This window comes from Microtus oregoni, unplaced genomic scaffold, assembly GCF_018167655.1.
Source record: "Microtus oregoni isolate MIOR12 unplaced genomic scaffold, Mior012 000033F_ref0000390, whole genome shotgun sequence".
In the NCBI taxonomy this organism is placed as follows: domain Eukaryota; kingdom Metazoa; phylum Chordata; class Mammalia; order Rodentia; family Cricetidae; genus Microtus; species Microtus oregoni.
In genome coordinates, this window is record NW_024543092.1 from 14,204,317 (window position 1) to 14,231,467 (window position 27,151).

At 42.8% G+C, this 27,151-nt stretch overlaps 3 protein-coding genes across 9 annotated transcripts in view; 2 read left to right on the forward strand and 1 right to left on the reverse strand.

Moving 5' to 3' along the window:
* Tiam2 (TIAM Rac1 associated GEF 2) overlaps positions 1 to 4,004 on the forward strand; it is a 129,712-nt gene extending 125,708 nt beyond the window's left edge. For all 5 annotated transcript variants that reach the window (XM_041680056.1, XM_041680057.1, XM_041680058.1 and 2 more), the window contains 4 exons: positions 13 to 118; positions 949 to 1,036; positions 1,574 to 1,728; positions 3,041 to 4,004. In XM_041680056.1, coding sequence (XP_041535990.1) covers positions 13 to 118; positions 949 to 1,036; positions 1,574 to 1,728; positions 3,041 to 3,654 — 963 coding nt within the window. In that variant the 3' untranslated portion in view covers positions 3,655 to 4,004. The remainder of the gene's footprint in view (positions 1 to 12; positions 119 to 948; positions 1,037 to 1,573; positions 1,729 to 3,040) is intronic.
* Tfb1m (transcription factor B1, mitochondrial) overlaps positions 1,722 to 27,151 on the reverse strand; it is a 40,179-nt gene continuing 14,749 nt past the window's right edge. Inside the window, exons 4-8 of one of the 3 annotated variants that reach the window (XR_005976768.1) lie at positions 25,707 to 25,858; positions 18,808 to 18,927; positions 5,921 to 6,048; positions 4,211 to 4,517; positions 1,722 to 1,910 (exon numbers count right to left, since the gene is read on the reverse strand). Coding sequence is in view for 1 of the 3 variants with exons in the window: in XM_041680067.1 (XP_041536001.1) it covers positions 4,274 to 4,517; positions 5,921 to 6,048; positions 18,808 to 18,927; positions 25,707 to 25,858 (644 nt within the window). In the remaining 2 variants the exon portion in view is untranslated. Of the gene's footprint in view, positions 1,924 to 4,144; positions 4,518 to 5,920; positions 6,049 to 18,807; positions 18,928 to 25,706; positions 25,859 to 27,151 lie in introns of those variants that run through there. The other 2 variants (XR_005976769.1, XM_041680067.1) reach the window with 2 other exon arrangements.
* Positions 13,967 to 17,407, forward strand: Cldn20 (claudin 20). Its single transcript, XM_041680068.1, has 2 exons — positions 13,967 to 14,120; positions 16,643 to 17,407. Exon 2 carries the CDS (start codon positions 16,748 to 16,750, stop codon positions 17,405 to 17,407), a length of 660 nt encoding a protein of 219 aa, XP_041536002.1. The 5' UTR covers positions 13,967 to 14,120; positions 16,643 to 16,747.

Here is a 27,151-nt window from a genome sequence, read left to right on the forward strand (position 1 = left end):
CTCACCTTGCAGCCCTCGAATTCCCGGCCTGCCCACAACTCTGCTGAATTGGACCCCTTTAAGTTCCGGTGGCTGATCCCCATTTCTGCACTTCAAGTTAGACTGGGGAACACAGCAGGTAAACACTTTGGGGATGCAACAAGGAACACTTTTATGTGTGTTTCATTCATGTGGCATGAAAAAGCAGGGGATGCTTATGGTTTTAGTCTGGTACTGTGGCAGCACGGGCCATGTGCACAGAGCACGGGACGGCAGACATCTGTTCACTTTGTGGTCAGGGAGCAGGGACAGGAGGGGCATTCTAGCTACACCTTCTCTTAACAGCTTCCATCCCTTCTCCCCCCAGTAGTACCACAGGCTACCCACCAAGTCTTAAAATTTTATGAACTTAAACATACTAGAAAATTCCTTAAGAGTACTGCAAATAAAGAAAACTACAAAATGCCCCTCTGACCTTGAACAATAACTCATTCCTTTAGTTATAACTAAGGACCTTCTAGAATAACTAATTCTTCAATTAACTTTTATGTACTGACTTTTGTAAGAGGTGCTTATGTTTCTAAGAACATGCCTGCATGGGAAGGAAGGGGCTTTATCACCTCAAGTTCCTGAGCAAATCCTCCTGTTTGTTCCAAGAATGGGGCTAAAATCTCAAGTAGGAGAGGAACTGGGACTTGGTAGCTGAGACAAGAGGCTTGCCACAAATTCAAAACCAGCATGGGCTATAGAATGAGATCCTGCCACACACAGCCAAAACAAAACCTAAAACTACCAAAGAGGGATGAAGAATTTCATCTCAATTTTTGTAGCTAGTTGTTAATGTCTCTGAGTGAGCTGTAGAACTACAGAGCCAGGATAGGGGGTGTTTGAGTTGTGAGCACCTCAGGTACTCTTAACCATAGCATTCTGGCCAAGTTGTGGACTCTTGTTTCCATTTCCTTTACCCAGGGACTGAAAATAATTCCATATGGGAGCTGATTCATACGAAGTCAGAAATTGAAGGGCGGCCAGAAACCATCTTTCAGCTGTGCTGCAGGTACTTCCCTGGACAAATGGGTTTAAGACTTCACTGTGTCCCCTTTTAGAGGGGAGTTTAGGGGCTGGAGAGATGGCTCAGCAGTTGTGAATACTTGCTGCTCGGCCACAGGACCGGGGATCGGTTCCCAGCACCCATGTCGGGTAGCTCACAACCACCAGTAACTCCTGCTCCATATGATCTGATGACTCTTCTGGTCTCTTCAGCGGCCCCCAGCACCACCCCTAACACGTACACACGAAAAATCTTTAAAGTATATGTGTGTGATATTTTTAGTGCCCTTCTGAAATTTAGTTTTAGGGTACAACTTCTGCCTAAAAGGGGCAACTGTGGGTCCATTAGAATATATTGATGAGATATAAAGTAATTCATTCTCACCTCCTTTAATTCAGAAAAGTCAGGCACACATTGGTGGGTAGCTTGCTAGCTTCTGAGGTGCAAGGCAGAGCTGGCCAAGGCTGTGTCCCCAGGAAGGGCCCACACAGAAGCAGAACAGACAGTGCATCCTTCATGCTCTCTTTCTTCTCCTTTCCCCAGTGACAGCGAGAGCAAGACTAGCATTGTTAAGGTGATCCGTTCTATTCTGAGAGAGAACTTCAGGCGCCACATAAAGTGTGAGCTACCGCTGGAGAAGACCTGTAAGGATCGTCTGGTGCCTCTTAAGAACCGAGTTCCTGTTTCAGCCAAATTAGGTGAGAATTTTATTAGCTCTGTTCTAATGAAGAAAACATGTCCCTTGCCCCAGTCCAGTCATTCTTCCATAAAACACACCGACTTCAATGTGGATTCCTTCTTTTATCAGCTGGCATGATGTAATGCAGGCTTCTTCCTCTGAGATGAACGTGGGTCTGGGGGCTTTGCTCTGCCAGGCCTCCTGAAGGTCAATACTTAATTCAGATCACAAAATGGAATAGGCTCATTCTTATGCAATCACTGCAGCAGGTCACCTAGAATATACTAGAATATACTGTTCATGTACACTCTCCCACCTAGCAACCCTTGAGTTCTTTGTTCATTTTGTATTCTTTTTTTTCCGAGACAAGATTTCTGCATAATAACAGCCCTAACTGTCTGGACTTAGCTCTGTAGACCAGGGTGTCTTGTTTGTAATCTTACAGGGCACACACTTTTTCCCTTTCCCTTCCCATTCTCTTTCTCTCACATACCCCAATTTGATCTCTCTACATCTTTGTTTTCTATTCTGTTGTCAAAATCATCTATGGTCATCAAAACGAATGTGGTGCTAATGAATTATAGGGACATTCAAACTAAGAATTCCCTTTGAACAAAGTCAATGAATATCTCCCGCCCACACAATTACGAATGCACAATGTTAATTCTCTTCAAGTTGGTTATAAATTCCAGCAGAGACAATGCTCAAGAGAGATAAGAGCATTTTCAGCTTCTAATGGAGCATCTAGGGAAACAGAGAGGCTAAGCATAGAGATATGGTATAATAGTTTCAGATCTAGGTAATGTAGTAAAAGTATAACCTATTTTTTTTTTAGTGATTAACTATTCAATTTACTCATTGGCAAAATAAGTAATCCTAGCCTTTATGGTAGTTGGTACTTTATTATTCTATCTATATGGTGAAGCTCTAGGAATCTAAAAAAAATAATGCTGAATTGTAACTTAAGAATTTCAGATATGCCTGGGGGTGTAGCTCAGTGGGCACAGCGCTTGCCCAGCGTTCAGCAGACTCTTGCTCTTGAGCATGCATAGAACCAGGTGTGGTGGTGTGCACTGTAATCACAGCACTCAAGAGGAGGCAGGAGGCACAGAAGTTTAACACAATGACTGAGAAGCCAGCCTGGGCTCCAAGAGACCCCTACAGACATCAGTAAACTCACTGCTTGACGTAACTACATGGGTTTGCCACCTAACTGCCAACTCTACATTCACATAATAAAATCTTCACATAGGTGTCACAGCCCCCAAGGCCCTAACTCTACACTGTAGAATCTATTTGTGTCATATGGAGGAATGTGCTTTTCTCTCTAGCCTCATCCAGGTCTCTGAAGGTCCTCAGAACATCCTCCAGCAGCGAGTGGCCCGGCGAGCCCAGCAAGGGCAACTCACTGGACTCGGACGAGTGTAGCCTGAGTAGCGGCACCCAGAGCAGTGGCTGCCCAGTGGTGGAGAGCAGGCCGGACTGTAAGAGCACCGTGCTGGAGAAGGACCCTCAGGAGGGCCTGGCAGAGTTTCCAGATGGTCTCATCAAAGAAAGTGACATTCTGAGTGATGAAGAGGAGGACTTCCACCACCCTCTGAAACAGGGCAGCCCTACTAAGGACATTGAGCTTCAGTTCCAGAGACTGAGAATCTCCGAGGAGCCCGACACGAACCCAGCTGGGCCACAGCCTACGGGGCCAGGCGAGCAGCCCAGGCTGGTCAGGGGCCACTTTTGCCCCATTAAACGAAAAGCAAACAGCACCAAGAGGGGCAGAGGGACCTTGCTCAAGACGCAGACTCGCCACCAGTCGCTTGACAGCCACCCCGAAACTGCCAGCATCGATCTAAATTTGGTGCTGGAGCGAGAGTTCAGTGTCCAGAGTTTAACCTCGGTCGTTAATGAGGAGTGTTTTTACGAAGCACAGAGCCACGGCAAATCGTAGGACGTGCGTGGCGGGTTACAGAACTCATCTGTAAACTGGTGAGAAACACAACTGCAGGACACCAGCTGCGTTTGGGTTCGTGCAGTATATATTCTTCCACAAAACTTGCTGTAAAGATTTAAGTTATTTTAATTTATTGTGGATCAGAAAACTAGAGATTAGAACCTGTAAATTGTGTATTACATCCCTTTTGAGTAGGAATCAAATGATTTAGTCTTGTAATAGAACTGAATTCTAATTATTTTAAGTTATGTGAGAGAAGGAAGCTTGGGAAAGTTGTGATTAATGGCTTTTAAAAGGGTCCCTCCTTCAATCCTCTGGGCATTTTCTTTGAGCTGTTAGTTTTTTGCTTTATTTAAAGCACATTTAAGTTATTTTTATGTGGTTTAGGGGCACAATGTGCAGATATTTCAGTTTTGCAGGTTGTAATAAATGCTGTTTATACTAAACATGTCGCATCTATGCAGTATATATATTAAAGGACAGCTTGTACTGTATCTACTTGCTATTTATTTTCTTAAGTAATGGCATGTAAGTAAGTCATCTGGTTACTCACTGGTGTTTGTCTTTACAGATGCAGAGGACCCACACTGTGGATGTGGAGCCCTCAAAGCAGCTGTTAGGACTCCCAGCTTTCTGGGTCCTCATCTTTCCCTTGGCCTTTTCTTCTCTTTTGCTTGAGCTCATCTCTGAAATTATAAGCAAAGAGCTGCGGGTCTTCCTCACACATTTTCCTGTACACGTCACACAGGCTCTTAAAGTGCATGAGCGAGAGGTGGATGGGCCGGAGGGTGGGGTCAATGTCCGCCAGCTGTAGCAGCCTTCCAGTGCTTTCCAGGCGCTGAGCTTCAGGGAAGAGCATTCTGAAAGGAAAGTGGGAGGGGCTGACTTAAATTCTGTCGATCAAGGTATCTTTGCATAAACTTCAAAATGACACACTGATAGTGCCTGAGGCTCTTGGAGCCTCTTGGGTACCCAAAGACTCCCTGTGTGACTCACTGGAAGCAGGTCTAAGCTAAGACTTGCAAGGTGTGTCCACAGAGGGAAAACTGTCTTCCTAAGCTAAAACAAATGGTTTGATTCTCTAGAACCTGGATGTATTTAAAGTCTTTAAAACCCTTTACTCCAAAAGAAAGTGCTAAGTTGTCTGTTATGGAAACAGTTAATCATCTTTAAAACTCAGTGTGCATTTTAAATTTAATTAATCAATCAACTGTTTTTCAAGAGTAAACTTAAATGCCTGGACCTTGCCCATTGGAGCTCATCCAAAGGGCTTGGCAGAGGCCATGGTCAGTGAAGGAAGAATTCTCCCAGGCTGATGGTGACGCACACTCCCCAACCTCTAAGGGGAGATGACTTAGTTTCTAACACCTGGGAGCACTTTGTAGTATGGTGTGACTGAAGGATCACCATCCTTTAAAGTGAATTTTGGTATTTGGTCCATGTCTCTGTAGAGGAAGGCATATTCAGATGAATAGGGCCCATTACTGAGTTTAGGGGTTGTGGGGAGTTGCTTTGAAAGCAGTAGGACTAGGCTCACCATAAATTCCAGGATTTTCAAAAGGAAGATGTACTTGTGATTCCCGCCACCTCCAATTAGAGCTAATATGTACAGATGTATGAGTTTTACTTTAAAATTAGAACAGACATTCATAATCAAAAGAGGGTTTTACAGGTTGCACTGGTTTCAGGATGCAGTTGCTTTGACACACCTGAAATCATTTCATGTACTAACCCAAACTTCTTACATCCCTACAGAGAACCAAAATGGATCTGTGTAAGTCTCAGAAAGTGTGTGCTACGAGCGGAGCCCTTTTCAGCAGCTATCCGTTGACTATAAAAAGTGTACCTAACTAAATGTCTTAAAAGCTGCTAGGTGAGAGGGAATGGGTGTGGTGGCTGCAGGGCTGGGGCTCAGTCTGACAACACAAGAGCTCCCACTGAGTGGAGGCCTAGGACACTGCAATGACATCATGTCAGCTAAGAAGGTATGTCTGCTTCTACCTAGTTCTCAAGCGCGTCCTTAAGGAGAGAGACAGCAACCCACTGAGTCCTGCCTGAGAAGCCTTCCTAGCAGCGAGTCAGCAGAAGCTGTGCACATGTGTGCTTTAGGTAGTATTTAGACCAAACCATACCAAACCTGTATATGGAAGGTGAATCTGGAGCTTTTCCTCAGTGGTGATGACATGTTGCTCACCACAGGAACTAAACCAAGAGCCAGAGTCATACATGCTGTTTAAGAGTCAAAGTCACAAAGGTTTCTTACCCAAGCCCTCGGTGGCAGTACTTCCTCCGGAACTGAAATACGTTCTGAACAACTTTTTCTACCAGCTTGAATGGTTGCTCGATCTTGGGCTGTATCAACGGTGTAAAGTGTACCACTCCTACGTCAACCTTCATTGAGAGCAAACAGCAAAACTGTGATTGCAACTTGTTCTCTAGTCCTGGGGATCCAACCCAGGGCTTCCTGCCTGCCTGGCAAGCCCTCTAATGCCAAGCTATGTCCCTTGCCATAGTCAATTCATCTGTGAAAACCACAGAGAGGATGTGGGCTCTCTAGCAGTTCTCAGGAGCCATTTAGTGGGCCTGTGTCTTCTCTGGACACACAAGCTAAGTTTTGGGGGTCTGCAGAAATCCCAGGGGGCTGCAACTATGCAGAAAAGTGTCCACTACAGCCAGGACTTCAAATGCCAACGGTGCAATCAGCCATCCCAGACACCAGCGACCTCAGACACCAACGACCAGCTACACCAGTGACCGCAGACACCAGTGGGACATCGCCAGAATAATCAGACATTTCCTGGACCCCCTCAACGCCCAAAGCCAGCAGGAAGCAGCCATGAGAGACCGGACTACGCCCCCATTCAATACCCTTTAAGGTCCCCCAATTTTTTTTTTAATCAAACCAAAAGGGTGAAATGTTGTTCTCTTGCAACACTACAACTCCCAGCGTTCCCCTGGACTCCAGCACACGCAAGTGTGGGACACATTTCCCAGAAGCTTTTGCATTCCCCGTTAAAAAGCGGGGGCCGCCACGAGCCTCTCTCTCTCTCTCTTCTTTTTCTTCCCCGCCTTTCCTACCGTGTCTGCACGCCTACTACCTGTTTGTTATCCCTTCCCCATTAAAGTGCACCCACGTGGGGAAAAAAAAAAAGTGTCCACTAGACCTGTGCCCGACGGTCACTTCATTTGAAATGTGGAATTGCAATGGCCTGTAAAAGCCTATATGCGTAACTGCCCAGGCCAGCAGGCAGGCAGCCGTTGGCAGTGGGACGAGCATCTTAGCTTTCAGATGAGTAGAGTAAGCTGAAGCAGCAGTTCTGACTGTAGGCTGGGATCCCCCAAGGACCACTTAGTGCTGAATTTGCCAGAAAGGGATGATTGGGAAACCAGCTATTTTGAGGACAGATGCTGATTACTCAGCTGGGCTGAGTTCATGTGCAGAGTCCACGCAGTCCCAGGACTTTCAGTAGCGACTTTACATGCACCAGGAGGCAGAGGCAGAACTGAGAAGGAAGACAGAATTTTTAAGATGTCACTGTTGGACAGGGTTTAAGCTGCTACCAGCTGTTGAGATCATGTAATTACAGAAGACTAGACTTCAGGCATATGTGGTAAAGAGTTATCTCCGGCCCTTTTCCAAAAATGGACTCATGAATAAATCATTGAGAATCACTAACAATGTAACAATTGTAGAAATGCAAAGACAGGGCGCAGTGGGGTCAAAACAGTCCTGGAGAGCTCCCACGCAGAGCTGCCTGGAGGCCTCTACAGAAGTGGAAGCCTCTAACCTCTAAGTGAATAAAGCAACGGCCTCGGGCATTGCTAACTTGCTCCAGAGGCAAAGAAAGCACAACAATTTAGGCAGCGTGGGTGGGCAGCTGCTTTTCAGAATGAAGTCTGCTCTCCAGCCCCTCCCATTCAGGCTATCATTTTCTCTCAGGTTGATGGGTTTTGCAAAATTCTTGTGGCTACACAACTCCTTTAAAATTGGCCGGCAACACATGTGGGATGGGGGCGCACTGGTTTGCTTTTCCATGGGAAGAAAAATAAAGAGCTAATACATGGGCTGGGCCTGGAAGAGCAAAGCAGCTGAAGATGAGCTCGGTCTCATGTGAGCAGGCTCCCTGGGCACCGCAATGGTGTTTCCCACAGTCTGCCTTGCCTCACCGGTCAGTTGGCCCACAAAACTCCTCTCCAGAGCCGCCTGTTGCTAAAGCTCCACCCCCTGTAGTTTACCAACTGGATGTAGCAGACAGTAAATCTTTGACCACGAGGATGGTGTGGCTAAACACACAAGAATGTTCTAAACAAAAGTTTAAAGGTCCTGGGGAGGACCTTTCTACACCAAATACAGGATAATCAACCTACAATCCACAGCCCCAGAGAGGCTAGATAACAGGTCCCAAACAGGGATGCACGGATTTCCCAGGAAAGGAAACAGAAGAGATCTCCTGGGTGGGGGAATGGGAACTTCAGGGAGTGGGTTGGGAGCAGGACAGAGGGGAAGAGTAATGAAAGAGACTGTCTTGATGGGGGGCATTTCAGGGTTAGGGAGAAACCTGGTGCCAGGGAAACCCACAGGAACTCACAAGGATGACCCCAGCTAAAACTCCTAGCAATAGTGGAGAGGGAACCTGAACTGGCCCTTTACTGTAACGAGATTAGTGACTACCCTATTGTCATCAGGGAGCCTTTATCCAGTAACTGATGGAAGCAGATGCAGAGATCCATAGCCAAGCACTGTGCTCATGAGCTCCAGGAGTCCTGCTGAAGACGAGGAGGCTCTGAATGAGCCAGGGGGGCCAAGGTCATGATGAGGAAGCCACAGAGACAACTGATCTGAACTCCTGGGAGATTACTGACTCCCTTAACCAACAGTAAGGGAGCCTGCATGGGACCAACCAAGGCCCTCTCCATGTGACAGTTGTATAGATTGGTCTATTTGTAAGGCTCCTGGCAGGGAGACCAGCTCCTGATGCTTAGCTGGCTTTTGGGGGAACTGTTCCCCCTTTCTGAATTAGCTCTCGCAGCCTTGATGTGGGGAGGAGCTCGGTCCCACCTCAGCTCCAGGTGCTCTGCTTTGTGCAAGCCCATGGGAGGTCTGCCCCTTTCTGAATAGAAGACTGGATGGGGAAGGGAATGGGAAAAAAGGGAAGGGAAGCTGTGGTCAGCATGTAAAATAAATGGAAAAAAATGTTAATTAAATAAAAAATCCAAACTTTAGACCTCTTTGGTGAAGATTATGGTGAAGAGTTGTTGTGAATACTAAGTACAATATTAAATGTTCTCAATAACATTCCTTCCCCACCCTCTCCTTAATAACCTTACAACACTTTCCAACTGCATTCTGTAAGTTTCTTTATCAATTCTAGTTAACATACACTTCCTGTGAGATTGCCTTAGCCCTGCAAACACAGGCGGTTTGTAGTTACAGACAGCAGTAAGGAGGGAGTGGCAGAGATAGCTGGGACTTTTAGAAGGCAGGCACTGTTGGAGGGAGAGGATGGCTCACTTTTAGGGTACTCCTGGGAGGAACAGGTCCTTAAACTGGAAAGGAGAAGCAGCCAAGATTTACCACGATGACTGTCCAAGGACCTCGACATGCCCATTCATCTTGATTCTCCAGGTCTGAGAAGGTCCTAGAGCATCTTCTATACTTCACCCTGCTTTGTCATTCTGTGACCTCCTGGGCCCTATAACATTTGCATCCACAGGCATTCCTGCCTCGCCTCTCTTCCTGCCACTTTCTTCAGTCATCTCTGATGATTCTCCCCAATAAACCGTTAACTAAGAAGTTATCTTGTAGACTCAGTGCACAGTCAATGACCTACTGGCGTCAGATCACCTTTCAGCAGGAAAACAAAACCCAAACAGCATGCGATCAAATATAGCCTCCACCCAATCTGGAACTACGAAAGTGTCAGAACACTGGATGAGTCCAAGTGCTGCTAAGACCAAAGGCACACATTTGGGAAGGATGATCCAATCTTGTAGCAACGTAGCTGCCACTTATAGCAGTATTTGTGGATTTTACAAATTGGCTTCATCCTTACTGCTTAGTATCATCCCTTTGCAATACAGTTACTGCTTGCAAGTACAGGAGTTTCTAATGCTTGCTTTATTTAAACAGCCCTAAAATGCTGACTATCATAGCATTCTACATAAGCTAGCAGACTTCGAACATTAATCTGCTACCCAGTTAAATAGGCATTATATCACAGCTGATGGAAAATTCCCATTCACAAGCACAATAATACATGGCAGAACCCTAAAACTCACTGGTAGAGAGCTCAGTTAGCAATTGTCTGGCTTTGGGAAGGTCACTCCTGTTAACTTTCTCTGCTCTTTCCTGCAGAAGCAATTCTTTTGTCCTTCTGTCCTTCCTTCCTTCCTTCCTTCCTTCCATTTCAAGACAGGGTTTCGCTGTAGCTTTGGAGCCTGTCCTGGAACTAGCTCTTGTAGACCAGGCTGGCCTAGAACTCACAGAGATCCACCTATCTCTGCCTTCTGAGTGCTGGGATTAAAGGCACGTGCCACCACCGACTGGTGCAAAAGCATTTCTTAAAATTACTCTGAGTGATGGAGGCCATTTTCTCTAAAGCCACACAGGAAGTGCAGTAACTATGGTAACAGGTATAAAGTGCTCTTTAGTTATAATTGAACACTTATTTAATACAACAACCATTATTTTTTTCTCTTGAAAAATCTATTGAGTTAGAATAAAATCAGAAGAAAAAAGAAAGAAATAGAGGGAAGAAAGAAAAAGAAACTAGACATACTTAAAATACTCTGGCTTCATTGTCGCTCATCAGTACTGTAGGTGGGCAGGGTTGCTGATGCTTCCCTCCCTTAGAAGTTGGCATAGCGCCTTCCAATACTACAAAAACTAGCTCTCACAGGGAGAGTCGTCCAGCTCTTATGTCTGAAGAGCATGGCACCTTCAGCAATGGGGACTTAACCTTGCATCTCTGAGAAGCAACCAAGGGCAACAACAACAGCCTGGATTGTTTTTAGGATGCCCCTAAGTAACAACCTGAAAGGAGGGAGGGTTATCATGCCTGGTTCTAGAACCTTAGCCAACTACTGGGGCTAGTGACATCATGGTTGTCAGAGGGCTTGCTACCATATGTTACTAAACCAGTATAACTGCTAACTGCATTCTAAATATCCTTACACCCAGAGGTGTCGCTCCCACCCTTCACAGAAACTTCCCTCTGCAACAAAGACCATTGCAGAAAACCATAACTGGTCACTGTGTAAAGAACAAGTGATCTTGGGCTTCCCAGCGCCAATGGACACATCTGCAACACAACTCTTGCATCTAAGGCTCAGGGAACATCTCAGAAGAGGGGCAGAAATACTGTAAGAGCCAGAGAACCAAGGAATCTGCTATGAGATTGTTGTCTCCCGGGAATGACAGGGAAGCCTCACCCATAATCCCTCAATAATATGCCTGCTGGAACAATACCTGAAGCTTCCAGCAGGCATATTAGTTCATGTATTAGTGGGATGCCATAAAATTTTACCTTCCATGTTAACATGGTCTTGCTAGTGGCTTTCAAAGTCCTTATTGATGTCACTCATCTTCAGGGAACCTCAGGTTTCCTCTCCCAGAGCTGACACCCTGGCATTCTCTGAGGCTATTACTGGTTATTAGGAGCAGGTGATAAGAAGGCAGAGGAAAACCCAAAGTGCTTGATGTGCTGCTGGGCCTATGGAGGTATGTTTATAGGATACTTAAGTCACTGATTTCAGAAAGAAAGAGAAGTCAATCATCAACATAACATGTTAAAAGATCTCACAAAAGCTTTCCTTAGATAAATGAAAATAGATGAAACTACTCTGCCCCCAAACAGACTTAGCTTGAGTAGTAAGTGGGGGTTTAGAGTTGAAGTGTGAAGTGGCTGTACACAATATATACACACATACATACACACACACATACACATACACACACACACTTTCTAAAGAGGTGATGGAGTGCACATTGCATCAGAAGCTGTACTGGGCTGGGCCTTGTTTCCATTCCTGCGACTTAGTCATTACAACCACAGTTAAGCCACTAACTGGGTTTTCTTCCTTTTACCTCACAGGTTGTCTGGAAATTAGATGTTATAGGTGCCTTAAACAGTATATAGTCTTAGCAGTTAGGTTTTTAAGTGTGGATATTATTAAAGATGCCAAACCAAAGAATTCCAAAATTACTTGAGAAATTATAGTCCTGTTTAGAAATGATTAAATTTATTTTTGATCATTCAAAAGCAATTTATAGCTTAACTAATACTTTATATATTGAAAAGCAGTGATGAATTTTTCATCCACAAATACTTACTAGACTGCACTATGACCCAGGACCATGCCCAGCTCAGGAGCCCTGGTGTTGTCAGGTGAGCAGAAGGCCCTCCCCATGGCAGGGCTACATTGCAATGTTGCTGAGCCTCAGAAAGGCAGGAGAGGCTCTGAGCTACTTTAAAGTCAGACTCAAAACAGTGTTGAACAAATGTATGCTGTGTACGGAAACAAGGATGACATTTAAGATTTAAGCCTTACCAAATGGCAGGGAGTGTCAGCTTTTACATACACAGAGTACATTTGGGGAAGGTAAAGGGGACAGTTTTGCAAATCGTTGAATCCGGTCCTGTCAAGTCAGCAGATGGAAGCACAGCTTGGGAATTCATGGAGAAGGTCCTACACTAAAGGAATATAATATTTATCTTGAACAGTTTCAGTGGACTTCAAAGACTCTTTAATATCCACATCAGAAGCTGATAGCGTTCTGATTTACATTTCTAAATATGCTCCTCCTTAAGCTCCGCTCCGCAGGCCGTCAGGACCACAAGAAGGTCCGTCCATCTCTCTCATCTGCTAGATAAAGGGTGCATCTCAGGCAGCCCCGGGAAGGAGTCCACACCAGGCCCTGAAGGGAGTGTCTAGGCTGCTTCTGAAGCAGCAGTAATAACAGTGCTGTTAACACAGTAAAGTACACCCCGGCAAACATCTACAGAATGGTCCACATACTTCTACATGATCAAGTCTTTATTAAAGGGCAGTGCAGCTTAGAAGAATCCAGACGCTACTCCTCCAAGGGAGAAAAAACAGTAACTTGCTAAATGCCAAAGTGGGAAAAGAAAAGCAGATCCAAGAGAACACTGGGAAAACTCGAACATCTGAAACATGGCTTTCTCTTAACTTCTTTTAAAAGCAACCACTAACATCTAACACGTCTTAGCGTCTGTGCGTTCCTTGTGCTTTCTCATTGGCTTTTTTTTTGCCCGATTATTTTTTATTTTTATCTTATTTTCATTATCACTTCTATTTTTTTTGTAGATGGCTGTATTCTAATGAGAAAAAAGGGTGTGGATTTAGGTGGTGGGGAAGTAGGAATCATCTGGGAGGAGTGAAGGGAGGGAAAAACCATAATTGGAATATGCCATATGAAAAAAACAATTTTCAAAAACAGGCTGTAAAGTTTAAAAAATTAAAAGGTTATTCTTTTCTGCCTAACGGCTATGTGATTTATAACCTGTAAAATTATTATTATTAAGAAAGACAGCTAAGCTAAAGGGCTGAGTGAACACCTGCAGACATGCCCACGGCCCGAGCTGTTACTGCCATGCTTCATGCCCTCATCTGCTCGAAGAGCAATCAGGGTTCCCTGACCTGTGGGAAGCCCAAGGACCGCCCACCTCCTTCCAGGTCTAGTTAGGTGAGCATCCAAACTGCCTAGGCTCCCCCAAAGCCAGTACGTGCAGTAGGATCAAAAATCCACTGCGATTGTTCTTGAGTTCTCAGTAGTCCTCATTGTCCACTATGTTCAGATAGTCCGGATTTATCCCATGCTTTTTCAGACCTAGGCCAGCTGGCCTTGGTGAGTTCCCGATAGAACATCCCCATTGTCTCAGGAAAAATTTCTTCTGAGTGGTTTTTAAAAGTTAACAATTTTGGGAGTCTTAGCTTCACACAAGACAAGAAGCAACGGAATGAAACCTGAAAGTGGCAGTATCACTAGCGTCTGCAGAGCGCCATCCGGCTGACCCGTTTCAGACGGCATTCTTTAACTAAGGACACAGAACCGCATCTTCCAACACTGACAAAAATTCAAAACTAAATTATAACTATGACTAAAACAGAACATGAAAAGAAAAGGCGGCCTTTTGTGAGCACCCAGATAATCCTCCTCTGTGCAGAGCAGCACAACAGCGTTCAGGGCTCAACAACTCCCTCGCTTCCCCGCCTCTCCTTTCTTGATTCTCCCACAGCTCAGACTGAGAGGAGAACCTGGTATTTATCTTCAGCGCCGTCAGCAGTTCTCAGCCTCATCTCGAAGGGACTCTTTATTTGCTATTTCCCTCTAACTTGTGGGCACTTAACAGGCAATGCTCATCAGATTGCAGAACCAGCCTCCCCCGTGTGGCTTCTTGGCACCAGACCCTGAAGACGTCGGGAGTCAGCTCACAGGGCAGGTAAGACTGGGGTGGGAGGGCTACTGGCAAAGGTATAGGGAGCTTCAACACTGTGCGGCAGCTAAGTCCAGAACTGTGGCTACTGCTGCATCTGAATTGGAAGTTACGTATCTGTCTTAAAGTATTTTTGGTATAAACGAATCTTTTCTGGAAAGCTGGCTTTACATTTTGAAAAAAAAAGGGCAAATTTCTTTTTAGCAAGCAGTTCATAGACTGGACATTTCTAGGTTCTGTTCTCCATGTGAAGTGTGCTGGAAATGTGTCCTAAAGGTTCCAGTTCCCATCGGTGCCCCACGCTTGGAGGGACGGCCACAGTGGTTCCTATACTGCTCTTGTCACCACACCTCTGATTCCCCACCACACCGAGGGAGCCCGCCATACAAACTACTATGCCTGTGGCTGGAGAGAGCGCCAGTGCAGTAGTGAACCTGGAGCAGGAAGAGCCTTCACTGTAGAGAACATGTTTTAAACAGAACTCTCTATGCACAAGAAGGATGTGAAGTCATCTTCTGTAGGAAGCAAGCGTTGTGCTAACTAGATGCAGTGTCTTAGTATTTACTTGCTAGCTTGCCTGTCTGCAATTTATTGCTGCCAGGACTTGTTACTTATGACAACAACTGCTTGCAGGTCTGCATGATACTGACATTTAGGTAACAGTGTTTGATGGAAAGAAAAGGGCTATGATGGAAAAGCTGGATAGAATCATCATATTAAAATTTCCCATCAAAGCAAAAATGAAAGCAAGCATCAAAACGATCTTAGGGAGTATTAACAGTGACCTCAACTGCTGGAAAACTCCTGGGCCGGAAAGACTGTGAAACAGTCTCGGTGACTGACACCTGAACAGCTCGTGTAAAACTGTACACACGTGCCTGAACTCAGGAGCTCGTGTAAAACTGTACACACGTGCCTGAACTCAGGAGCTCATGTAAAACTGTACACACGTGCCTGAACTCAGGAGCTAGTGTACAACTGAATACACATGTGCTCATCCCTGCTCCCCCCCCCCCTTAAGCTTTTAACTTTCTGTTGGTTAGAGCTGGGGAATCTGGCAAACAAAAGTATCTAACAGCTTAGCAGCAGATACGCCCTAAGATCACTGAGGTTTGTACACACACTGACTCAGAAGAATGTAAAATCTCAGAGACTCCTAAAATCATGGGAGTGACAAAACTAGAACTCAGTCTAGGCAGAGGAAGCTCTGATGACCTAGAGACTCACTTGTAGCCATGGCAGGTCTGTGGTTTCCACACAGGCTCAGATTATCTTGTTAAGGTATTTAACAAGAGCTGCACCTGACAGCTCCATAGAAGACGGGCATGGAGGTTTCCACCTGAGCTCATTGACTGGAAAAGTAATGAAACTCAAGATTACAGCTGAGGCTTTCCTCAGCTCTAGGACTCTAAGAAACTTCAGTCAGTCCACGGAAGGAAAAGAAAAACCCCTATAAAGTCCCACTTTCTGGAAGGATACTCAAATACAGAGAAATAACATGAAACCAAGAACCACCTCCAGCTATGTGAAGAGTGCGTGCATGAGAATCCTAAGTCAATGCAGCATATCATTAACAATTGTTTCAGAAAGACAAAAAATAAGCCAATACCGCAGCATTCCCAAGACTTTACACTGTTCACCAAGCAGCACACACTGTCAGATGGGTCATATGGTGAACAGGAATATGAACACGGAAGTAGGAAGCTGTTCTGAAGTAAAACAAGGGGTGGGCTGTTATTTTACCTACAGCCAACTATGTGGCTATTTCTGGCACAGACTTTCAAGATCTTCTGTTCCTGCATCTGAATCACGCAGGGGAGCCTGTTTCGTGGCTGAACACTTTTGGATTGTTACGTGGGAAGGACTTTGGTTGCAAGTAGAAAGGATCTTACATTCTCATAAGCTAGTACCAGGGACATGATGCTAAATAAATGCTAACCTAGGTAAGGACTATGCAGGACTCTAAAGTCCTTCAGTTTCTCTTTCTCCTTCAACAAGACCCTCGGGCACACATGGTGTGTGCTGAGTGAAGATTTAATTCAAACCATTTTTCAGTTCTTAACTTTTCTTATATCTATAAATTATTTATAGGAGGTAGATTTAAGCTTTTAATTGCTTATGACTTATTTTCATTAAAACAAAGTTATTTAAAATGATCTACAATGCAAATAAAATTCTGTATCAGATACTACAGCCACAATTTGAAGTGTCTAAACTGCCTAACAAGGTATATGCTCATTTCATAGACATTTTCAGAATAATTAGGGTCTTATGTGGATAACTACAGTATGCTCCAAATTCAGCACTTCTTGTGACGCTCACTCAGTAGAATGCTATTCCGCAGGCCCACTTAGGAACCTTTCTCTGAGATAGCAGCATCCTCATCTGCTCTGTGTGTGTGCCTATGTGCGTGTGTATGTATGCAGCATGGAGACACGGGTGCTATTCAGGTATGTTCTGGCTCCTGTATGAAGCCTTTGTTAACTTATTCTCCTGTTCCTCCAATTCTATTCTGCTTTTTTCCCTAGCTTTTGTTATTCAGTTCTCCACTCCACAGCATAGCTCCTGATTTGACCACGCACCACAATTAACCACTGGGTTCTTCTAAGAGAACAGAAGTTAAGAGTAACATCATGGCTTCAGCGGGTCTCCAGCTCCTTGCTTTCATCCTGGCCTTATCTGGGGTCTCTGGAGTACTCACTGCCACTATGCTGCCCAACTGGAAGGTCAGTGCAGAGCCAGGCTCCAACATTGTAACTGCTATCGTGCAGGTGCACGGGCTATGGATGGACTGCACGTGGTACAGCACTGGGATGTTCAGCTGTACCCTGAAATACTCCATCCTGTCTCTACCCGTCCACGTACAGACGGCCAGGGCCACCATGGTGCTGGCCTGCGTTCTGTCTGTTTTGGGGACCTGCACTTGTGTAGTGGGGATGAAATGCACTCACTTAGGTGGGGACACATACACCAAGAGCCAGATCTCCTTGGCTGGAGGAATCTGCTGCATGGCTGCAGGGATCTCTGGCTTAATCCCAACAGTGTGGTACACCAAGGAGATCATAGAAAACTTTCTAGATGTGACCATTCCGAAAAGCCACAAATATGAACCCGGAGGAGCTGTCTACATCGGGTTCATCTCAGCGGTGCTACTACTTATCTCTGGTATTATTTTCTGCACTTCTTATATAAAAAAGAACCCAAAACCACGGATCTACCCCACCAGGCAGAAACAGACCTCTACCTGGCAGCCAGAGAACAGGTTAGCATATAACCTGAAGGATTACGTGTAAGAGCTGTGCTGTGAATGTGCAACGAAGCTCTGGGAGCCTGCTAAAACTTTATTAGAATGAAGAAAACGAGACAAAATACTCTTACGCTCAACTTTCTTTACAAAGAGGACAAAATATTAAAAAAAAATTATGAGGTACTTTAAAATGACAACAAACTACCATATACAATTATATCTGTCTTGAATTTCTTTATTTTCCTATTATTGCATTCATGTTTTATTTAAAAGTATATAATTGAAAGAGGTCTGACTATATTAATAAGGTGATGGGTGACAGCATTAATTTATTTTTAAAGATATATTTTAGATTAGTTTTTTTGTAATTATGAAGTATAAAAAGTACCTTCCCTTGGTGTTGATCAAGGATATCGCCTATTCTGCCCTCTGGTGGACAATGCCTGAGTAGCCGGTTTCTGTTTTAAAGCCACAGGATGGGGAGGAGACTCCAGTACAGAGGACCAGAACTCATGTACATGTTGCCCAAGCCATCAGCCCCAAGCCCCAGTTTCCATTCTAATTTATCATGTGTTATTATATAATGTATGCAAACTAAAATTAGATACGATTCATGAATTGGTAGATGCTACTGCAGCATACGAAAGCCAATATAAGCACAAACTAAAATATGGCACTTTCTAAGTACAAGGCGACTAATAAGACCTCTGCTTGCTTTAAATACCCAAGAGCTGCTCTCTCTTTTGCATCTAGAAAATGGATTAAGTTCATTTCCCCAATTATTTATATTTACCCCATCCCAATGAATCTCACAGTTAGCACTATCTGACTCAGTCACAGTTTTCCCCCCATACAAGGTATTGGAGAAGCCAGACGGCCTCCTGTGTGCTGGAGCTCAGAGACATGCTCCATTATGCTGGGCTCGGTCATTTTTAAGCTGTACTTTTTTCCTCAAATTTTATTCAAGTTAACAAATCACTGTTATCTTATATATGAGCATCTTCAGTTAATAGAAGTAAAATAACTTTTAAAGTACAAAGAAAGTTTTTAAAATATACATTTAAATTATGATATGCAACTAGGATATTCTATCAAAAATTTGGACTTCCCATTGGTGCAATGAACAGTGTAGGTTTTCCAGTAATTTGTTTGTTAATTCATTGCTCATAATACAACTTCTAAGAGAAAAAAGAATGTACATTAATGACTTAGAAAGAGAAAAGAGTGTTTATGTGAATGAATAATTTAAACTTGCGTAATCAGAAAAGAGACTAAAATATGTTAATTCCATTACTTAGTAGATTTCATGTTCCGAAGCAGTCATGCTCTATTAGGACAGCTGCAGCTAAGTTTTAGATCTTACCGACTGTTTCCTGCAAACTTTCTTCAGGGGAGCAAATACAACAAGTCACACTCATGAACTAACACAAACACGTAAAGACTCACCTCTGGTTTGGGAACAAAAGCTTTCCCAGGAATGGTAAAGAGGTGCTCAACTTTGCAGAGGTACTGGGCCATAATGGAAAGGCGGCTGCGCTGTTTGCTTCCTGTAGTGGCTACAAGTCTCTACAGAAGGCCAAAAGTAAGCAAACAAGTTAATCCCATTTGACTAGGCACATCTGACTCAAGACAAATTATTATGCTTCACACACTATCTGACACAAACCATGTAAACAAACATCATTAGCAAGACAGGCTGTAGAAGTGTCCATTGTATCATGTATAAGCACTGGAAAAACTCACATAAACTCTATAAATGACTGTCTGAGGTTTTCAAGTTACTGCTATATTCTACAACAGAAAGTCATATGTAAACAATTAATAAACACTGTATGAAGAAATTAGCAAATAAAGAAGGACTATAAAGATGGTTTTAAAAGTGCTTCCTTAAGTATAAAAACTTTGACTATTCAAGCACCTTTGAAATACAGGCTGTTCTTGACAATTTATGCAAAAATTCGGACATTTCCTTTTGACCACCCACACACTCATTTTTGAACTGAACTCAGCACAGAAAAAACTGATAAATAAAATGTAATTTGCATGAAAATCTCAATCATACTTTTAAAAAGAACTTCAATTTCCATATATAATATATATAAAATTAAAATTCAGATAAAAATTATATAGTATCAAGAATGGCCAAGACACTCCTGAATAATACCAACAATGCTCATGGGAGACTCACCCTACCTGTATCAAAATTAAGGCAGTATTGCTACAAACAGAGACAAACCAACAGGACAAAAAGACTCAAGCACAAGTGGGCTTCTGATACACAAGAGATGGGATTCTCTTAACAAAAGAGAAGGACAGACCATTCATTAAATGGTATGGGTGCAATTAAGCATTTACAGAGAAAAGACAAACTGCAATTTAATTAATGATAAATGAAAAACAAAATTTCAGTCTTTTGCAGGTAATATCTATGACCCAAAGTGGAGAAGATGCAAAAGCAGAAGCTACAAAAGATAGATCTTTTTCTGTTAAAACTTTCAATCAAAACACTATCAAGACACATCGTACATTCAGAATTGTGTGTAGAAGGCCAAATAATTAGTGGTCACAATATGAATGAGATGCCTACACACTAGGCATTACCAACCATAAGATAAACAACCAGGAGATATAAGACAAACTATGGCAGATCAATGAATTATAACCATTAACTAAGTTACACATATAAAAAAGCAGAGATGTGCAAATTAAAGCCAAGACAATCCATAGTTTCCCACATGGAACACTATAAAAAAGTTCATCAAGGGTGGAAAGAATGAGATGCTACAAGGGTTCTACGCTTGGCAGTGAGAGTGCAAAGGGCACAAACTGGTATTTATATACCAGTGTTGGACAATAATTTGTCAATAAAGGCTGAAGCATATCACTTACACAAAAGAAGATATACGCCCTCTGCAGCATTATGCACATTATCCAAAAAGTTGAAAATTATAATTCTACCAACAGGTAAATGACTATAATTTTGCCAACGGATATGAAATAACTGTTAAAATGGGTAACAGGGATTACTGGCATAGGTTACGTCCATCAATAGAGTATAGATTTTAAAGTGGCAAAAACCAGTGTGATATAATGCTTACATAAAAACCTTAGAATTTCTGTGTGTGCCTACATACATACCTACAATACAAATAGGAGATGTGTGGGAATGGCAACTACTACTTTTCACACAGTTCAAACCCTAGGAAGAAGGGCTATAAACACACACACACCATTTGACATTATGGGAAAGGCAATAAAAAATATGTTAAAATTGGGTAAGACTGAGAGTAATAGGTTCAAAGATCACTCATCTTTCTAAAATGTACCATGTTTCTGTGTTCTTGAGCTCTGAAGACATCCCAAAACTCTAGTGATCCGTTTAGGATCAAGGTCACGGACACTAGTAATGATTGGAACACCCGAAGCCAGGCACAGGACAGGATGTCCATGCTAGGCCACCGTCAGTGCTCCCAGAGCAGGTGCTGTTGGATTTTCACTCTCCGAGGTCACTGATGGGCATCAACTAATCTAACAGCTCATTTCCATTTCTGCATCTAACCTGTTCTGGGCATGAAAAAAATCATATAATTTGGTTTTTTAGAACTTTATCTTAAGACTAAAATGGACTTTGGGGTGCTGGAGAGATGGCTCAGTGGTTAAAGCACTTGCTGCTCTTACAGAGAACCTGGGTTTGACTTCAGCATCCACATGGAAGCTCACAGCCATTCATAACTTCAGTATCAGGAGATCCATTGGGGGCCCTGGACAGTAGGCATGAATGTGTACATATGTACAAGCAAAACGTTCATACACACAAAATAAAATATATAAACTGAAATGAAACAAGGTTTTTGCTGAGAAACTGAGGAATTTCCTCTGACATGTATGGAGATCGCACAGCTTCTATGCTGACATCTCCCATCCATCTCATCACACCCCCACCCCACCCCCTTGTAGTAATAAGAGGAGCGGCGGGGCTGCCTCCCAGCCCCGCCGCTCCTCTATTTACTACACCCCCTTCCCATTTTAAGCAACTGCTTATCTTCATTGGCAAAGCAGAAATGATTAGGAAACCGAGTTCAAGATAATGAAGTGCTATAGCATGTAAGACACAGAAAATTGCTCCTCAGTATAATATAAAGGCAAGAGATGTATATATTCTCAAATAAAACCTCCTGCATTAGTCCCCAAGTGCTTGGATTACAGCACAATCCACAGTGCCCAGTGATAAAAGCATCTCTAAAACTACAATCCAGCAAAAATATAATCATGAAATTTAAAAATTAACCCAAAGAATTGGCCATCACGGATTTCCTTCTTAAGGCATTGCTAATACGCTACTTTACATTTGAAAGATATGTTTCCAATGATGAATTCAAAAGAATTTAAAAATTACTTTAAAAAGCAAAAACCTGAAATGGGTGTAATTATTCTAACTGGACTTAAAGCACAGTTGAATACATTTCACTCTGAGCATGAAGCACTTAGGACAGTTAGAAATGGGGGTGTTCTAATCTAGACTCTGGGTCTAGTCAATCTCCCTAGCAAGTACACCAGGTTGTGGAGATAATTTAGAACAAAGCAGCACACAGAACTGTTAATCCATTGAGCAAAAAGTCAAGTCACAGTCCAGGAAGCCCGCAAAGACTTTACACTAAAAGCTACCCTGAGAAGTTACTGAGCTAATAACCATTTACATATGTATTGCCATTTTTATTTAGACACAGCACAGGTAAAGCTATGAACACAAAAGTCCAATAGAGGATTTTTTAACAATAAGAGGTCTGGACACTGAATGAGTTAAGTTTTCAGTAGAAGAAAACCATCAGCTCTTGAGCTTTAAAAGTCACTAAGGACAAGAAAACAAGGCAAGACAGAATTCCCAAGAAGAGTATTTCTTTTACTTTTTTCTGTTCTGTTATTTATCTAAAATAATTGTAAGGAGAAAAATTATACTTGTTGATGTGGGATTTCCCTCTGTATGCTGTGATTACTATTAATGAATAAAGAAACTGCCTTGGTCTGTTGATAGGGCAGAACTTAGGTAGGCGGGGAAAACGGGACTGCTGAGAGAAAGGAGGAGGAGTTAGAGAGAAGCCATGGAGCCACCAGAGATGGACGCTAGAACTTTACCCAGTAAACTACAGCCATGTAGTAATACACAGATTAATAGAAATGGGCTAAGTTAATACGTAGGAGTCAGTTAATAAGAAGCTAGAGCTAATGGGCCAAGTAATGATTTAAATAATACAGTTTCTGTGTGATTATTTGGGTTCTGGGCAGCCGGAATGAACAAGCAGCTCCCTCCAACAATTTGTATTTGTGAATTTACAATGTTGGACCAGGGACAATGAATGTTATGTCATTAAGAGAGTGGTGACATCTTCCCTTCTAGGGATGTAACCACAACCATCCAATGTCTCCTGGAAACAGGAGACTGAGGTTGATGTTGGACCCACTTAAAAACCCACAGGCCCAGCACAATGGAGAACTTGAACCTTGTGACTCTCCTAGGAAACACAGGACCTGTGATCTGGTTCAAGTGCTGCCCAATCTGTGAAGACAATAAAGCACCCCAGTCAGTTTTCATTATAGAGAGAGTTCAGATGAGGTTTGTTAAGCTCTAACTACTGCTAGATAGTCTTGACTCCTTTTCTGAGATGTAACACCATTTAGATGCCCTTTAATGCATCCAGAGTGAATTATGTTTACATCCTATAACCCTAGAAAAAAGAATAAGAGGAGGGCACTTATTGGATTCTGCTTTATAACTCACAACAAAGTCAAGGTTAAAAATGCTTTCTGTTGCTAAAATCTAGAATATCACGCACAGGATTGTGATCCAGAGCAAAGAAGATATGTAAGACGATGGCACTACTGAGTCTTCCCTCGCGACTCTCATCTGTAGAAATGTGACATCAGTCGAACGGGCCAGTTACCCACACTTCTAATGTATTCCATAAATTACAGAGCTGCTATGAATTCAATATTCATGTAAAAATGTAACTAAAATTAACCTTTGTTGAAGAAAAATAATTGCCTATGGTGAAGTCAAAGCAACACTATCATTAAAACCCAGAGCTGCCAGATGAGTCACTGCAAACACGACTCCACTCCTCCGCTCCTCCGCTCTTTCCTCAGAGAGAGCTCAACACTTGCCTCTCTATTGTGTTGTTCAAGAACAAAAATACCAAACAATCACAGCAGGAGGAAGGGAATCTACTGGTGTGGCACGATCAGAACTCTACCCACTAACCGTGCCCTCTGCCCTAACCTTGCCTTTCACTGCTTCACTCCCATTGGGATTTGATACTCTGCTCACTTAGCAGTCATTCAGCCTTAAACTTTCTCAAACTGGTGTAACTGTTTCTTCATCACATGCAAGCATGACATGTATTTGGCCAAAATAATCTCTCTCAACCGATCTGACCTGACCTGAGGGCTCTTTCTAAGGAACCCCCTTCTCTGTCCCATAGACCCTGCTGCTCCTGGGACACCTCAGCATGTCCCTGATGTCTCTAATCAGAGCACAGCTTTCTGCAGAGTACTTCTGATAAGAGACTTGTAAAGAGCAGATGGCAATAAACGGGGCTGGAATTTATATGCTAACAACAGTAAAATAGAGCTTACTTTTACTATATACAAAAATCAATCCCAAGTGAACAGAAATACCTTCATAATCAAGACATAAAATGATTTATTCAGATATGAAGCAACCACAAATTAAAAATTAAGAATGTCTAATTTTCAAGACGGGAGATCAGCGGGAAAGTGGGGAAAGACGAGCAGGTAATGGGGTGTGTCTGTGTGTGAGCAGAACCAAAGCACATATGTGTGTGAGAATGTGTCACAACGAAGCCCATTATTTTGTATAATTAATACATGTCAGTAAAAAAGTTAAAGAAAAATAAATGTCTAACTCTCAAGACACTGTAAAAAGACAATGACAATATAAACACAGAGAAAGGCAATTTGAAGTATACTGCATCGGTACAGAGAATACCAGCAAATAGAAGACAATCCAACAGAAAGATTAGCAGTTCAATGTAAAACACCCAAGTGACCCCAAGCTGCAACGGTGCCCCATTTCATTAAAACTCAGCACAATACACCAGCTTCCCTAGGTTAATAAAAAATGTGTAGGTCTAGTAAGACCAGGAGCTGGCAAAAATACAGAGCAAAACGAACTCACGCACACACTGTTATACAGGAGTATAAAGGCCTGATGACCTACAAAATGAACTCACGCACACACTGTTATACAGGAGTATAAAGGCCTGATGACCTACAAAACGAACTCACGCACACACTGTTATACAGGAGTATAAAGGCCTGATGACCTACAAAATGAACTCACGCACACACTGTAATACAGGAGTATAAAGGCCTGATGACCTACAAAAATGGTAAAGCATTACCTACCAAGACTGAAGCTCCTGGGCACATATCTTGTCCCAAACTGGCCCTTGTGCCTAAGAACTTTCCGGACAGTTCTGTTCACAATAGTAAAGCACTGATATAAACCCTGGGTCCCCAACAATGAGACTGGACAGATTACGAGAGTGAACGCATAGCCAAGACAGAGAGCAATATAAATAAAGAATAACTATAAGCACATGTGTGAATCCTACTAAGATGTTTACAATAAACACACGTATTGGATGACTCCTTTAAAATGGAGCTTAAGAGTGGACAAACCTAAAGCACACGACACACATGGGTACAAATCTAGTATCAAGACTACAGAAGGGAACAATCCCAAACTCAGTCCTTATTACCTTGGTAATGGGGATATGCTGTCAGAGCGAGTTTGCAAGTGCAGATCTGTCCCTACGCTCGCCCTCACTGTCTTATCTTGCAAGCTACCCTTGTCCACCCTGGAGATTCACTTTGTAAATTCAGAACAGTCAGGCCATGAGAATGCAGGCACAGCAGGCATCAAATGAGGGGTGTGTGTGTGTGCACATGTGTGCAGTGGGGTGGGTAATCGGGTGCCAAATTTATGATATCATCTTTTCACTGTCATCCTAAGGATTGCAGAGGATCAATTTGAAGATGGCACAGCCCACTCCCAACATATGAATGTAAAATCAACATCTTGCAGCTCTCATTTCTCCTGGGTTTTGTCTACGGCAGTGTAGACCTTGTGCTGAACACACAAGGTCTCCACTGGGAGCATCTAGTGGTTGTGTCTGCTATCTTCATTACATGTCTTAACATTTGGATGTGTTTTTCCACGTGTAATGGAAAAGCATTAACTTAGAAAACACAGCCAGTAATAAATACGAAGTAGTATTTGCAAATTTGATCATACAATGAAATACCCAGGAAAAGACAAGACCAACCTCTGCCACCTCCTTTTGAAATGTTAACGTCATCTGGGTTCTGCCGTAGACGAAGGGTCCATCTCTAAGAGAGGCATTTTCAAGCCACTTGATGATCAGGGGAGTTGAGACACTGAAAGGCAGATTTCCAATGATGTGTACATTTGGAGGATCTGTTTGGTTGGGGGAGAAGACAATTTGGAATGAGTATATGAACATATTCTGAGTATGATCTTAATAGCTTCATTGACATTTAAGTATGATAATCAAATAAAGGCAAATGAAAAGACACAACTTGGCATTTTTCAGTTCTCTTAAAATGTAATTTTTTCCACAATTAGCTTTGTATTTATAGATGAAAAGGTTCTAGAAGTTCATAAAATGAGGTGTTTTGATGGAAAAGGCGATTTTCCTTAAATACACTGAGTTTAAAGTGACTGTGGGGTTCGCCAGACCATCAGAGACCCAGGAGGGGGGTACAAGATGAGCCTAAAATTTGAATGCTTGAAATACTTAGGAGGGAAATAAAACCAAAGCAATAGGTAATCTAGGCAAATCCTTAGCACGAGAAGATGCCGTAAAAGAAACATCTCAGTATCAAACAAGTGGGCTAGAAATCAAAAACAAAACAAAATGCTACAAACTCCAAACCCTCAAGCCACTGAAAAAGAACAGTTCGTTTCCAAAGGCTGAGGAGAATGGTGGAGCCCAACAACCACGGAGACATGAAGGTGACATATGACACTAAAAGGATGAACCAGAAGGGTGACTGTGGTCCTACTGGGGGCTCTGTGCTAAGAAACCACTGACTAGAAACACGAGTTCCTCTGAAGGAGCCTGACCCTGGAGCGGCTAGATCTGCAAAAGCCCTTCCACTTATCCTCAGAGTTTCTGCTAGCAGTCCACATGCTCTGTATCATCTGCACTTCCAGGACACTGCAGGGTCCTGGTAAACATCTGTCTTGAAGGGGAAGTGCCTTGGCTGGTCAGAATCACTACTATGAAGACAAAGGAAAAAGAGATAAAGGTCTGTGAGTGGCCTGGTTTACATATGAAAAATAGTTACCAATACTTGGTATAGTGTCATAAAAATACAAAGTTTATTTACATAGAAACCACAACTTGAATACTTGAAACAAAGAAATAAGAATTAGGGAAAACTCAACCAGGTATGGTAGTGCATGCCTGTAATGCCAGCACTTGTAGGCTAAAGCAGGAGACTTCTCAAGTTCAAAATCAGCCTGGGCTATATGAGGAGTGACCACCCTTGGCTATAGCATGAGACTCTGTCTTAAAAAAAACAAAACAAAACAAAAACAACCATATTCTGTAAGAATGAGAGGAGTAGGGAAAAATATATAGTAATTCTTATCTAAATAATTAAAATGAGAAGGATTTAATAAAAAAAGAAGAAAGTAGGAAAGCAGAGAAAATTACAATGCACATTATTTAATTCTGTTTAGGTA